Source organism: Pituophis catenifer, unplaced genomic scaffold (assembly GCF_029215685.1).
Source record: "Pituophis catenifer annectens isolate HBS135680 unplaced genomic scaffold, rPitCat1.0.hap2 SCAF_7, whole genome shotgun sequence".
Taxonomy (NCBI): Eukaryota; Metazoa; Chordata; class Lepidosauria; order Squamata; family Colubridae; genus Pituophis; species Pituophis catenifer.
In genome coordinates, this window is record NW_027256887.1 from 3,125,449 (window position 1) to 3,141,512 (window position 16,064).

At 42.5% G+C, this 16,064-nt stretch overlaps 1 protein-coding gene across 1 annotated transcript in view; it reads left to right on the forward strand.

Annotated features, from left to right (window-relative positions):
- The window catches only part of HGF (hepatocyte growth factor), a 77,559-nt gene that overhangs the window by 42,146 nt on the left and 19,349 nt on the right, over window positions 1–16,064 (forward strand). The window contains exon 9 of the mRNA XM_070947050.1: window positions 12,543–12,670. Within this exon, the coding sequence (XP_070803151.1) occupies window positions 12,543–12,670 (128 nt within the window). The remainder of the gene's footprint in view (window positions 1–12,542; window positions 12,671–16,064) is intronic.

A 16,064-nucleotide genomic window follows, 5' to 3' on the forward strand; every position in this document is an offset into this window, starting at 1 on the left:
TGGGGAGGAACTTGGGCCAGTCCTGGGGGCTGGGGAAAGCTCGGACGAGGGCTCTGCGTTGGAGGCAGAGAGGGAGTTAGACAGCAGTGAGGCAGAGGAACAACTGGAGCCCATTCCCAGTGTGTGCATGCACAGAGCTGCCAGAAGACAAGAACAACTCAGAAAGCAGGGTCGACTCGGGAGTAAAGCCACACTTTGGAGGTGATTGGCCCCTCCCCTAGGAAACAAAAGAGCCTTGGTAGTACAGTGGTCTAAAGCACCCTATTATTAAGAACAGCTGCCTGCAATTACTGCAAGTTCAAATCTCACCAGGCTCAAGGTTGACTCAGCCCTCCATCCTTTCTAAGGTAGGTGAAATGAGGACCCAGTTTGTGGGGGCAATAAGCTGACTTTGTATAAATATACAAAAGAATGAAGGCTATTGCTTAGCGCATTGTTAGCCGCCCTGAGTCTCCGGAGAAGGGCGGCATATAAATCAAATTAAAAAAATAAAAATAAAAAGAGGAGCGAACAGGGAGTGAGCTTTTTCAGGAAGCAATTCGTTCATTCCGTGACTCTGAGAGACTGTTCCAAGTTTTGCCTTGTACTGCAGTTGGAAACAAGTTACGTGGCAGCTTGCCAAACGAGATAAGGTGTGTTGAGAAATATTCCTTTGAAAAACTGTTTGGACAAACCTTGTGAATGAACGTAATTCACAGTCGTGTAAATAAAAGAGGTTTTGCTGGGACCAATTCCTGATTCCTGCTTGTTAAGGGAGCCTTAGTCAGAACAATGACTTCTTGTAGTATGTCTTGTAAATGGCAATAAAACTCCCTTTTTATGACCCTGTAATTAATTTGGGGTTAGAGTCGGGGTGACCGGATGGAGATGAGCATTTGCTGGCTGGATGCCCTTCCTGACACCTATGCAGAGTTCACAGCAGATATTTTTTTTCTTTGCGCCCTGGGAGAGAAATGTCTGTCGCTACCTAGGATTGAACTCTCAACCTTCCAAGTGGGAGGCAAGCGTCTTCACCACTAGGCCACCATGCCACTCTGCCTTCTAAGTGGCAATATGGTGACTGTATGTATGTGCAGATATTTGGACCAACGTTCCCACAGTTGACTCCAGCTGGGAGAGCTGTTACACAAGAGCTACGTGAAGAAATGTGTTCTTTTTTCTGATCTTGGACACTTCTTCTCCATCTTTCCGTATCTTGGGAGAAGCTGCAGCTTTGCCTTCCCCTTCATCACTGGCTTCTTAGTGGACCTGAAGGAACCTTCATTCTGTCACACCTGTTCACAAGTCAGGTGAAACAGTGCAAGCTCCACCATCAATTCTTCCCCTCCTAATTAGGATTGCTAGTCTAGAAGCTCTTGTTGTATGGAACCAGGATCTTCTGCAACTCTTCATTCTTCATGACTTAAATTGATTGGCTGGTTCTTGTTAAAGGATTCATTCTCACATATCTTCAATCTTCAGCGGGACATCACAGCGGCCAGAGTCTTGTTTGACGGTAAGTGAGGCTTAATGTGTTATGACTTTGTGGAAGTGTGGTTCTTTGACAAAGTGGGCAGGCAGTGTTATTTTTAAGCAGTAGAAGACAGCATCTCAAGATTGAAGTAGCTCAAGGTTAAAATGAGGGGGTCCTTGGTTCTCTGTGAGTTTGGTGGTTGACTTGCAGAAATTTCATTTCCCAAGTAGGTAATAACATCAGTGCTAGTGAATGTAACTTGCTCCCTGTTTATATATATAGTAGCTCTGAGCTTGGTTGTTGTCCTACAGACATTTCATTATCCAACTGATGAAGATGTTACTCAGTTGGGTAATACGATGTCTTCAAGAAAACAACCAAGCTCACAGATTAAAATGATTTTTTCCTCCATGGATATTTCTGTTAAATATTTAGTCTCATGTACAAGGGCTCATAAAACGATCCATGTATTAGTACCTAGCATACACAGAGCTAACACATTGCTTAGAAGAGAGAAAGAAATGTGCATTCATTCTCCACCTCTTTCTTCTGAACTTCTATCAAAGATAATGGATGACTACCTGTTTATGAAATAATGTTCTATTTCATAAACCATCTAACGTATTTTATCATGCTCTCTGTCCAAAGTCTTAGACATGGATGGTTTTTGTCCATTATATCCACTTCCTCTGACAAGTTGCTTATGTAATTTTCGAAATGTTTCTCTGCCGAACTTGAGTTAATGTTAATAATGTATCGCTAATAAAGTTCTATTTGTGTATATTTCTACCTTATTAGAGCTCATTGATAAAGCTCTTCAGGTTGGATGAAATCCTATTCTGGCATTTATTAATTGAAAGCAAGAATCCATTTTAGCTATATTTTTCAACCATTCCCTTATTTTATAAGAATTAAAACGTTTCTATGTTCGAAAAGAAAAGAAAAGAAAAGAAAAGAAAAGAAAAGAAAAGAAAAGAAAAGAAAAAAAAGAAAACAACCAAGCTCATAGGGCATTGAGGATCCCACTTTTTTATTTTTTGTTATGAGTGCTTTTGTCTTTTTTTTAAAAAAAAATTATTGAAATTTATTATAATACAATACAGTACAATCAGTCAGACATTGTTATTTTTCTACACAGGTTAGATTGATTCTTCTTTTACTTTTCATCGTAATATAATGTAATTTACATATGCATCTTAAGATTTATATTAACTTTTATCTATTCTTTATTCTATTATCAATCCACCTGTACCAATCATCCCACACCTCAGTATAATATTCTGAGTCTTCTTTCTCATTTAATTCTAACGTTAATTTGTTCATTTCATTAACGAGTGTTTTAGTCTTATCAAAAGCTCCACCATAGGATTCTCCATTTTATTTTTGAGTTTTACGCAAATCATGGAAAGGTGTGGACTAACTACAGGGCCTGTTAGGTATGAATTCTTTTCTCAGCTTTATCTGTGGTTGTCCCATTTAAATTTCAATTCAATTCTGAGAATCTGGCTCTGGATGGAAAGGGTGGAAATTGAGAAGTGAATGCCCACCAAAACACAAGTGTGTTGAGTGAAGGCACTTATCCCATCATCCATTGTGAGCCAGAATTAATAATATAACACCGCCGGAGCTCCAGAATGGAAATGATGGAGAATATCTATGGAGATTCTCGGTCATCCAGGTCATAGTTGTCTCAAAGGTCCTTTTTCAAAAGACAACTGGACTTCCTTGGTTTTTCCTTCAAGATCTTCTTCTCATCCAAGAAGCTTCTTCAGTTCACGAGCGAAACGTCTTCATGGAACCACAAAGTCCAGTTGCCTTTTGAAAAAGCGCTTTTGGGACAAAACGATGGAGAAGTTCTAGCGTCAATAGAAGAGAATATTTATTTATTTATTTATTTATTTATTTGTTTAAATTTCTATACCGCCCTTCTCCAAATAGGACTCAGGGCGGTGCACAGCCTAAGTAAAAACAAAGCATACAAAATTTAAAAAACAGTATTAAAATAATTAGATATTCTGGCCGTAAATTAAAACAACCCAATTTAAAACCAATTTAAAATTTAGCTCAAGCCAGCCCAGCTAGTTGAAATAAATAAGTTTTCAGGGCCCGACGAAAAATCCGGAGGTCTGTTATTATACGTAACTCCGGGGGAAGGTTATTCCAGAGGGTGGGCGCCGTCACAGAGAAGGCTCTCCCCCTGGGGGTCGCCAGCCGACATTGTCTGGCGGACGGCACCCTGAGGAGGCCCACTCTGTGCAAGCGTACTGGCTGGTGGGAGGCTATTGGTGGCAGTAGGCGGTCTCGTAAGTACCCCGGCCCTAAGCCATGGAGCGCTTTAAAGGTGGTCACCAACACCTTGAAGCGCACCCGGAAGACCACCGGGAGCCAGTGCAGCTCGCGCAGGAGAGGTGTCACATGGGAACACCTCGTCGCCCCCATAATCCCCCGCGCGGCCGCATTCTGGACCAGCTGGAGCCTCCGGGTGCACCCCAGGGGGAGCCCCATGTAGAGAGCGTTGCAGTAGTCCAGGCGGGAAGTGACTAGTGCCTGAGTGACTGTGCGTAGAGAGTCCCGATCTAGAAAGGGGCGCAACTGGCGTATCAGGCGAACCTGATAAAAAGCCCCCCTGGCCACGGCCGTCAAATGGTCTTCTAAAGACAGCCGTGCGTCCAGGAGGACGCCCAAGTTGCGAGCCCTCTGCGAGTCTGTTATGGCTTCGGGGTTGAACTGTGGGGTCCTTGGTACTCTCTGAGCTTGGTGGTTTTCTTGCAGATGTTTCATTACTCAACTAGGTAACAACATCAGGGCTAGAAGGGAGTGGAACTTGTGGAGAGAGGAGGAGGAGGAGGAGGAGGAGGAGGAGGAGGAGGAGGAGGACAACTATGGGGTCCTTGGTGCTCTCTGAACTTGGTGGTTTTCTCGCAGACGTTTTATTACCCAACTAGGTAGGAACATCAGTGGTAGCCATTTCTAGTATTTTTAATTCAAATTTCATATAATTAGCCAAGAGTTATTGTGCTTTTTTTTGTTTTCTATTTTCCAGGATGCACAAGTTTAACATCGTGCCATTAGTCTACATCCCCGATGAAGATCTTAGGACGTGATGGTCACCATCTGACTTCCATTCGAATCTTCTCATCCTTCCATGGAACATGATGTCCAGATGTTGATCAGCTACTCCTCCATTTGCAGACTTCATCACCGATTTCCAACCGGGCTGAATGCAGTGGAATTAGCAACCATTGTGAAATTAAAAGCCACTCTTCTGGATGCGGGAGATATGATGGATGTTGGGTATCTCACAACGCTTGAATCAAGGGGAGAGATGTTACCAAGAGCTGGGAATTTTTGTCTGTTCTTTGGAATGCAAGACTCATCAGAATTTGGGAGGTTAAAGGATCCAACCTGGGTCGGTCACCGGGACCAGAGTTCTACTGTTCTGAGCTTTTGGACTTATGGTGGAGCCCATCCTCCAGGAACTTCTCTCCACCGGAGTGAATACAATAGAGAGAAGGTGTTGGATCTTGCAACATTGTTCTGGGACACATATATTTGCCTTCATTCATGAAAAAGAATGATCTTGTTGGAGCAAATCAAAATATAAATTAATGTCCTTCTCCAAATTGGTGTCCTCCAGAAATTTAGGGTTTTAGCTCCCATAATTTTTTTTAGAAAGTTCAGGAAATATGGGAACTAAAGGCCCTTAAGTCTAAATATATTTGAAGGGCATAAAGTTGTCAAAAGTTGGTCTTTACTTTTCCCAACGATAACTCACAAATCATGGATAGACATAAGCTAGCCATGATTATCCAAATACAGGTAGTCCTTGAATTGCAACAGTTCATTTAGTTTAGTGTTGTAAACTTGTTCAAAGTTTACAACAGCATTTTAAAGAGCAACTTATGACCATTTTTCACACTTATGACCATTGCAGCATCCTCATCGCCACATGATTTACACCCGGATGCTTGAAAACTGATTCATATTTATGATGGTGGAAGTGTCGCGGAGGGGGTGTCATGTGATCCCTGTTTTGCGACCTTCTAAGAAGCAAAGTCGATGGGGAAGCCAGATTCACTTACACAACCTGGTTGCTAACTTCACAACTGCAATGTTTCGCTTAAAAACAGCGTCAAGGAAAGTCGTGAAGATGGAAATGGAAGCAACGTGCCATTGGAATTTTGGAGGCAAGGACTTGAGTTGGAATCAATCCCGGCTGGCATGGGAACCTTTCAAAAATTGGTTGTCAACTCGCAAAGCATCCCCTGGCCTGCTCTTGAGTTGCCATAGGCAGGAGGGGGGAAAAACTGACACAGTAGAACGGCAGTCAGAACCAGAAGCACATTCCAGGCATACCTTTCTCAAGGCTGTATCCCAGGATACCTGCAATAGCCGGAGGGGCGTGATCTCTACAGTCCGCATTGGAGAATGTGATTTATGACACACCCTGGGAGGAGGGGAGAAACGAAGTCATAATTGGGCCATAAATTGCGTGGGGTCAGAGCTGGCTTCACTGGGGTATGTGCCGACATGTTGCTCCTAATAAATAACTGGATTTCTTTTGAAGCTTGGCTCGAGGTTCATGATTTAATTAGAGGATCCAGTCAGAACCCTGACATCGGTCTTGGGGAAACCTGATGGAGGATCTGCTATCTGTTTCTAGAATTTTGTATGTTTATAAATAAAAAAAAATAGCTGCAAGTATGGTCTTACGTCTCCAGCATATCCTCATTCAAAGAAAACTAAGAGTTTGAGTCAAAGCTGTCCTGATGGTTTGTTTTTAATGGGTGGCACAGTGATGCACAATTTTTTGGGGTGGGTCTTTTTTGGGTTTGGGGTTTTTTTCGGCATCCTGAATATATTCATTATTATTTAATTATGCTCACTTCTTACATTTTACGCTCAACTCAGTGTTACAAACTTTGTTTCCTACTGTTCTAGGTTGGAAGACTTAAAAAAAAATAGTTACAGATCAACTCGTCTCGCTGATTTTGCAGCCCCTCTGTAGGGCCACTGTTCTCTGGGTGGGTGGGGGGAAATAGCTGGAAGGTCTATTTGCAATTATCTTCACTTCTGCCAGCTGAGAAATCCTGAGAACAGGAAGACACCACTTTAGGTCCAACAACAATAGTAAAAATTACTTCATTCCACACTAAAAGAAAATAGAAAGAAAGTTACCACACAAAGCAGGAGTCAAGTCAATAAGAAGTGATTCTTCTTCTTCTTCTTCTCCTCCTCCTCCTCCTCCTCCTCCTCCTCCTCCTCCTCCTCCTCCTCCTTCTTCTTCTCCTTCCTCTTCCTCTTCTTCTTCCTCCTCCTTCTCTTCCTCCTCCTCCTTCTCTTCCTCCTCCCATCCTCCTTCTCCTCCTCTTCGTCCTCCTCTTCGTCCTCCTCTTCATCCTCCTCTTTCTTCTCCTTCTCCTCCTCTTCTCCTTCTCCTTCTCCTCCTCCTCTTTCTCCTCCTCCTCTTTTTCCATTTTGGGTGTTAAGAGAGATGCAAAGTTTTGGTTTTTGCTCTTCTCGCAGCCTTAAACCATTTGTTAATTGATGCTCATAATGATACAGCGATACAACCTATGTCTACAACTGTATACAAAACTCTGCAATGATGCAACCACTGTATTTACTATCAACTTTTGTTCTACCACCCTGGAACTCAGCTCAGTTGGTTTTGTGAATCGGTTCCAAAGGTAGTTTGTGCAACTTTTCAACAACTTAAAACTGTGGAAATATAATTGTTAAAAAACTATCCAGAACAAGCGATAAAACTCAAGTCAACCTTGACCGATCCTAAGAACATGAAACCTAGCCAGACCTGGTTAATCCTTGAATGAAGGACCACCATCAGAAAATTTCTGAATTATAGGGAAATTAAAAAAAAAAAAAAGGCAAAATCCTGGATGAAGGCTGGATGGTACCGGTTGCCAAGAAAACATCATAAGACAGCAGGACTTCAGATTGGTTTGAGGGAGTAATTCGCACCATAAACTGGAGACCTTCTTAGAAAAGTGAAAAATCCAGATTTTAGATTGATGATGTTTGCACGCAGGAATAAAACGGGGAGTTGGAGCCCTGTGTTCAGGTCACAAAATTTGATCCTTTTCACCGGGTTTCTGTTCCGCTTAGTAAATTCCATGGGTTTCTGTAGACCTTACTTTCAGATTAAATGTGCAAAGCAAATGAGGATATAAAGGTCTCATTTGTGGTCCTATGGGCTTTTACGCTGAAGACTGTCCTGCTTCAATCAATCATGGAGGACTGGAGTGAGCAACTTGAAGAGTTCAGCCAAGTATGTGTAACGCTTTGCCTTCAAGAAAAGCATATACAAACCCGACAGTGTTTCTCCTCCTCATCATAGGAAGCCAAATTTCATAAATTGTACTTATTAATATGGGTCTATCCTCTATAAATCCTTCCCCCCCCCCAAGAAACCTTTTGGAACTATGCAAGAAACAAAGTAGGGCCTTGGTCTTCTAACTTTGCTCAGGCAGTTGAGTCACCTGGACAGGGTGGATAAAAATCTATTTATATATATTTATATATATATATACATATATATATATGTATCTTTTTTTCCTTTTTCGTAGGCTTTTATGTGCATATTCTTTCTAGCCAGGTTTTACCTACATAAACTTAGTTGTTCTACAGCCCTAGGTTCTGTGTAATCTCATTCACAAGTTTCTGGGCCTTTTTTCTGCTGACAAACTGCAACTCTGTGTTCCAGAGAGTCTCCCAGAGAGCAACACAGAGTTGCAGTTTGTCAGCAGAAAAAAGGCCCAGAAACGTAGGTCTTTGGTTATTCGGGTTTTCTCCCGCGTAAAATTGGAAGTGTCTTGGCGACGTTTCAATGAAGTTTCATTCGTCATCTTCAGGCTGGTGTTTTCGGCTTCGTGCTTCTAGGAGCAATTGCTCCTAGAATAACCAAAGACCTACATACATACATATATCTATATCTATATATCTATATATCTATATATCTGTATATCTATATCTATATCTATATCTATATCTATATCTATATCTATATCTATATCTATATCTATATCTATATCTATCTATCTATCTATCTATCTATCTATCTATCTATCTATCTATCTATATCAGTGGTGAAATCTAAAATTTGTTACTACCGGTTCTGTGGGCGTGGCTTGGTAGGGAGGGTAGTATGGGCGTGGCCATTTTAAAAAAAACTTTTAAAACCATTTTTTCTACAACCTCTTCGGCGAAGAGGTTGTAAAAAAATGCTTTCAAAAGGCTCTGACAATCTCACCTGAGTTGCCTGATCGACAGAGGCTCTTTTTCTTTTAAAAGCCTCTGCCGATCGGGCAACTCAGCTGGGATCGTCAGAGGCTTTTAAAAGTATTTTTTTCTACAACCTCTGAGGTTGTAGAAAAGATGTTTTTAAAAGCCTTTGACGATCCCAGCTGAGCCGCGCGATCATCAGAGGCTTTTTTTTTTTTACTTTTAAAAGCATTTTTTCAGCAGAAGAGGTTGTAGAAAAAATGCTTTTAAAAATTAAAAAAAAGCCTCTGATGATCGCACGGCTCAGCTGGGCATGGTGGGGGCGTCAGGGATTTTTGCTATATATAAAATTTATATTTTTGCTGATAAAGAAATAAAGAGAGACTAGTATAGATCTATTTCAAGCTTTTTAGCTTTCATCAGCTAGCCATACCCTTACTTGGATTCGAACTTGGGCTTCCTGCATGTTAGGCAGTTGTATATATATTGGAATTTTTAAAATTTTAAATTGGATTTTTTTGATTTTTATCAAATTTATTTTTAATAAATTTGGAGTATTTCTTTGGAGTAAAAAAAATCTATCTAAAGAGTTTTCTATTAATAATTTAGTTTATTCAGCATGTAATGGAACTTAGTTATGTAGCATGAGGCTGTATATTCTGCAATATTGGGACTCTCGGTGAGTCAACAGCGGGTCAGAGGAGGAGCCGCTGCGGGACAGAGACGACAGCTGCTCTTTAAAAATTATGATTTAAACCGAGTTATGATTTAAATCAAGCCTTTTTACTAGTGATTTCAATCATGATTTCAATCAACTTGATTTAAATCACACCCACCCTGCTCCTGGACTCCCTCAGAAACTTCAAAATATTATTTTGGACCGCATTTTTAGCACAAATAGTGGTATAACTCTACACTCTCGCTCTCAATTACATGATAATTGTGTCTTCCTAGGGTGTTAAAAAGGGGACGCCGTGACTCAGTGGCTAAAATGCTGAGCTTGTCGATTGAAAGGTCGGCAGTTCAGCAGTTCGAATCCCTAGCACCGCGTAACGGGGTGTAGCTCCCGTGACTTGTCCCAGCTTCTGCCAACCTAGCAGTTCGAAAGCAGGTAAAAAATGCAAGTAGAAAAATAGAGACCACCTTTGGTGGGAAGGGAACAGCATTATGTGCGCCTTTGGCATTGAGTCATGCTGGCCACATGACCACGGAGACGTCTTCATACAGCGCTGGCTCTTCGGCTTTGAAACGGAGATGAGCACCACCCCCTAGAGTCAGGAACGACTAGCACGTATGTGCGAGGGGAACCTTTACCTTTACCTTTAGGATGTTAAAAATTTGTTTGGGAACAAAATTAAGAAAATGTAAGCTCAAATAGTCAATGCATCAAAGTGCTGAAAGCTGACAGAGTCGTTTGTATGACTTACAATCTCGATGGATTTTTTGCTACAATTTCTTCAAAAATGCAGACGGAGAAATGTGATGTTGGGAACAGACCCACACGTCAACCAACTTTTCTTCGAGTGATGACCAAACAGTCTTTCAAACCGAAAAGCTCTACTGAAATTCGGTGGTGGAAATGGACAGCCATATTTGCATTTTTCCAGAGGTCGATACTTTTTAATATAAGCAGAGAGTTTGTTTTAAGGAGATTTCCCCGAAGATTAGATACTCAGGGAACACATGGATAAAATTTCTGAAGGCATATATTCTGTACAATAGGGTCCGGTTTCCTAATTCAATTAGTGATTAAAAACTCGAGGACTGATTCTATAATACGAACATCCATTCAGAACAATAGGTGGGAGCTTATTTTAGTAGTGCAAACCCGACAGCTGGCATTAATAATCGATTTCAGATGTGGTTGAAGTTTGCGTGGAAGCTTTTGCAATAAGCCAAAAATTAGTGTAACACCAGTTCTTAAGTTGCTGTGGTTCTAGCCTCCATTCCTAGTGCTGGTTATCTGGAAAACATACATAGACATATTATGAATGAAGGCAAATATATGTATCCCAGGATAATGTTGCAAGATCCAATCTGGGTCAGTCACTGGGACCAGAGTTTTAGTCTTCTGAGCTTTCGGATTCGTGCTGGAGCTGTTGTGGTCCACCAACAGCCCACGGAGCTGGCAGCGGAGTCAGACAGTGAGGAGGCTGGGGAGGACAATGGGCCAGTCCTGGAATCTGGAGAAGGCCCGGACAAGGGCTCTGCATCAGAGGCAGAGATGGGACCAGGGCCATCTGGGAGTCATGCATGGACTCCGGAGCCTCCAGAGGTGGACAGCAGAGAGGCAGAGGAACAGGTGGAGCCTGTTCCTGGTGCACACATGCACACAATTTCCAGAAGGTAAAGCAAAAAGGATGACTCGGGAGTAAGGCCAGGAGATGATTGGCCCCTCCCATAAGGCTTAAAAGAGCAGCAAAGGCTCTTGGGCTCTTTGTAGGAAAGCAACGTTGCTAAATCTGTTTCCAGTTGGTGTCTCTTGTTTCTGAACTTCGTGGGGCTTTGCTAAGAAAGGCCTTTGGCAGGGTGCCAAAGAAGATAAAGGTTTGTGATAAGCCCACAGGGCTTTTTCTGAAGGACTTGTTTTGGAATTAATTTGGACTAAGCTGGGAATGAAGTAATTCCCAGCTGTTTTAATAAAATAGGTTTGTTTAAGACTAATTGTGTCTTGTAATGACTAAGTGAGCCTAGGTCATAACAGGAGCATGATGACTTCTACTGGAATATGTGCTTTGAGCTATTCTGTGAGCCATATTGATAATGTGCCTTCTTTTTGATTAACTGGTGTGTTGATGGCTGGCGATTGTCTGTTGTCGTTTTTATTTCCTTGTGCTGTCAAGCCCTCGTCTCCTAAGTATTTGATAAGTTAGTGGTAAATCAGAACTCCGGTTGACTAACAAGGGGCCTATTTTCCAGGTTTCAATTATTTCCCTGGCTATTTTTGTACCTGCTCGGCCGACAATCTTAGTAGCTGCGAAATTGGATGTATGTCCTTGTTCATTGCAATGTGAAGCTACCAATGAGTTTCCTTGACTGTATATATAAAGCCAGTCTTGTCTAGTGGGTAAGGCACCAATCTAAACGTCCGGAGTCCATGAGTTCTAGTCCTGCCTTAGGAGTGAAAGCCAGCTGGGTGATTTTGGGCCAATCATCAGGAGGCTGTGAATTCTAGTCCCGCCTTAGTCATAAAAGTCAGCTGGGTGACTTTAGGCCAATCACCAGGTGGCTGTGAGTTCTAATCCTTCCTCAGCAATGAAAGCTGGATGGGTTACTTTGGGCCAATCACTAGGAGATAATGAGTTCTAGTCCCACCTTAGCTATGAAAGCCAGCTGGGTGACTTTGGGTCATTCCCTCTCTCTCTCCGCCCAACCCAGGAAAACAGGAGGAGGAAGAATATTGGATGCGTTTGCCATTAGTTTGTAAAAACTAATGAAGTAAATAAAAATAAATAAAATCCTCATCTATTAAGAGTCAGGTGGGACACAGATCTCGGATATATCTCAGATATTTTAAGCATCTTGGGCAGTGCTGGTTTTACAGTTTCTGGTTACGAACGTAGGAAATGGAACTATTTCTGTCCATGTTGCCAAAGCCCCTATTACTACAAATTGAAATAATTGTAGTAGCTGCCTAGCATTTGGAATTTCCTGTTTTACAAAAATGTGTGCATGTGTGTCTGTGCACACTTGCTATTGTTGTTTTAACACATTCATATTTTTTTTTTCTGCAGAATCGAGTTAGTGATATGGTTATCAAGTAACTTTTCTTGCTTATGGGGGAGAAACCCAGCAGTTTGCCAGACATATGTTAGCACATTTATCATCTTCTCATTTTTTTTCACAGGGATCTGAGAGAGAACTATTGCCGAAACCCAGATGGAGCTGAGGTACCCTGGTGTTTTACGACCAATCCGAATATTCGGATCGGAGATTGTTCCCAAATTCCAAAATGTAACGCATCCACTGAAAAAGGTAACACCTGCTACGTAGAGAAGAAAAATTTAAAATAATAGCAATAGCACTTAGACAGCCCTCTCTAAGTTGTTTACAGAGTCAGCACCTAGCCCCCGACAATCTGGGTCCTCATTTTACCGACCTCAGAAGGATGGAAAGCTGAATCGATCTTGAGTCGGTCAGGATCGTACTACTGGCAGTTGGCAGAATTAGCCTGCAATGCTGCATTCTAACCACTCTGCCATCAGGAAGGAGAATGAGAAAGGGAATAAGAGGGAGGGAAAGAAGGAAGGAAGGAAGGAAGGAAGGAAGGAAGGAAGGAAGGAAGGAAGGAAGGAAGGAAGGAAGGAAGGAAGGAAGGGCAATAGCACTTAGATTTATATACCACTTCACAGTGCTTTCCAGCCCTCTCTAAGCGGTTTTGCAGAGTCAGCCTCTTGCCCCCAACAATCTGGGTCCTCATTTTACCGACCTCAGAAGGATGGAAGGCTGAGTCAACCTTTGAGCCAGTCAGGATCAAACTGCTGGCATTGGGCAGAGTTAACCTGCAATACTGCATTCTAACCACTGGGGAGAGAGGAAGGGAGGGAGGGAGGAATAGCAATAGTACTTAGACTTATATAACACTTCAAAGTGCTTTGCAGTCCTCTCTTGCCTGTTGCCCCCAACAGTCTGGGTCCTCATTTTACCGACCTCAGAAGGATGGAAGGCTGGTCAGGATCGAATTCCTAACAGTGGACAAAGTTAGCCTGCAATACTGCATTGTAACCACTATGCCACCGAAAGAAGAATGAGAAAGGGAGTAAGAGGAAGGAAGGAGGGAGGGAGGGAGGGAGGGAGGGAGGGAAGGAAGGAAGGAAGGAAGGAAGGAAGGAAGGAAGGAAGGAAGGAAGGAAGGAAGGAAATTTCCCAGCCAGCATCACGAGGAATGCTTCAAGTCCCCAATTTTGAGAAACTTTAAAGAGCCTTTCCTTTTTTAGTGATAGCTGATGGCAGCATCTACCCAAATCTTGACTAAAGTTGAAAAAGTTAAGCAGGGTTAGACCTAGCTACTTTCAGGGGAAACCCGAAAATCCCAGACTAAAGTAATTTTTTTTAAAAAAAATAAACATTGTGGAAGAAGGCATGGGTAATTCACTTCTGGAGTGATGCCACTTCTGGAGTGATGCCAAGAAAGCTTTGTAGGCCTGCCTACAAAGTCATCAAGAGCCAAAATTGACTCAGGGGATTCTTTTTATCTAGCTGGTGGTCTCCGAGTTTTAACAAATAAGCAACGGCACTCCTACAAGCTTAAGACCCCTCCGTTTCTGCTCCAGCGGGTTGGAAACATCTGGACTTAAATTGCAGTGCTGAAGATATGCTGGCAGATTTCAAATATGTGAATGCATTGGCTGATCTTGTCAAGGTCACAGTCAACGAATTACCATTTAAACTAAAACATCTCCAGTCCGTCTACAGGAGATGGCAAGAAGAAGTCACCTACTTATTCCCGGATTATTTATTTACATCTTGAGAAATATTTATTGAGCTCCAGACCTATTAATCAATTAGAACAAGTAATCATTGCCTCCAGAAGTTGCCGGTTGCTGCAACACTGGAGGATTTTAAGAAGAGATTGGACATCCATTTGTCTGGAATTGTTTACGGTTTCCTGCTTGAGCAGGGGGTTAGACTAGAAGACCTCCAAGGTCCCCATTATTCTGCATTCTATATTCTATATAAAAATAATGCACTTAAGCATGACTGGGGCAAAGACGCAGGTTTTAAGGAGTTGGGAAATTGCAGCATCAAATCAAGGCTTGAATTGACTTGGTCATCAGAAATGCAGCCTGAATTGTCAGCATCCGCTGGTTTTTATGTGCTACGTAAAAATAAGTATCCTACTTATTTTTAGCCCTGTAGAATGAACTGCCCCCGGAAATACGTAAGATCTCCGACCTCCGGGTGTTTCGTTGCGCATTGAAGACCCTGTTGTTCCGCCAGGCTGGGCTATCAACATAATGATTTTAAATTGGGGTATTTTAAATTTTTGGGGTTTTAAACCGGCCAAATATATTTAATTATTTTAATTTTTAATTATTGTTGTGTCTTGTGTTTTTAAATTGGCTGTACACCGCCCTGAGTCCTTCGGGAGAAGGGCGGTATAGAAATAAAATTATTATTATTATTATTATTATTATTATTATTATTATTATTATTATTATTATTATTATTACTGCTGAGTCACATAACACGTTCAGTCATTAAAATGTGGAATACTATGACTATGGAACGAAGGAGGGATTTCCTGACAGTTAGAACAATGAATCAGTGGAACAACTTTCCTTCCTTCCTTCCTTCCTTCCTTCCTTCCTTCCTTCCTTCCTTCCTTCCTTCCTTCCTTCCTTCCTTCCTTCCTTCCTTCCTTCCTTCTTTCTCCATCACTGGAGATTTTTAAGAAGAGATTGGACATCCATTTCTCTGAAATGGTATAGGCCAGTGGTCTGCAACCTTAAACACTCAAAGAGCCATTTGGATCCATTTCCCACTGAAAAGAAAACACCGGGAGCCACAAAACCTGAGTGGGTGTGGCCAACTCAATGTCACTCACTCCCACCCAGTCACATGACACACACCCAGCCACGCCTACCCAGGTTTTGTGACTCCCAGTGTTTTCTGTGGGAAACAGGTATCACTGTGTGTCTCTCTCTTTCTCTGCCTCTGTCTCTCTCCTCTCTCTTAGGCCTGGAAGGGGAGGGTGAGGAGTGGGGCCAGCCAGTGGTGGGTTCAGCTGATAGGGAGCCACAGCAGGGAGACAAAAGAGCCGCATGAGGCTCCGGAGCCTCGGGTTGCTGACACCCAGTATAGGCTTTCCTGCCTGAGTGGAAGGTTGGATTAGAAGACCTCCAAGGTTCCTTCCAACTGTTGTGGCTCCGTTGCCTGAGCCTGGGCTATCGACAGATGCAGACTCTGAGAGTGAGGGAGAGGAGTTGGCAAGGCCTCCGTCTCCAGGACCCTCCTCTCTGGCAATGCCTCCGGAGGACACCGAAGGCCAAAAGATAGGCTCAGAGCCAAGCACGTCCCCGCAGCCACAGGTGGACAGCGACGAAGAAGATAAGTGCTGGCTGGACCCTCGGCAGAGGCGCAGGGAGAAGTGTGTGCAGCAGAGGGGAAGGCGTGCCAGAGATTAGCTGAGTCACTGGACCACACCCCACAGGGTATAAATGTGGGTGTGGTGGCCAGTTCAGTTTGTGACGAGCAAAAACTATAAATAATCCATGATCTCTGCATTACTGGACTTCGCCTGCTTTATCGGACTGCATTTGGATTAATCCTTGTATTGTTGAAACTCTGCCTGTTTTGTCGGAATGCTTGCAGTCTAATCTTTGTTTTGTGTGAGTAAAGTCTGAATTGGCAGCTAGCCACTGGGTTG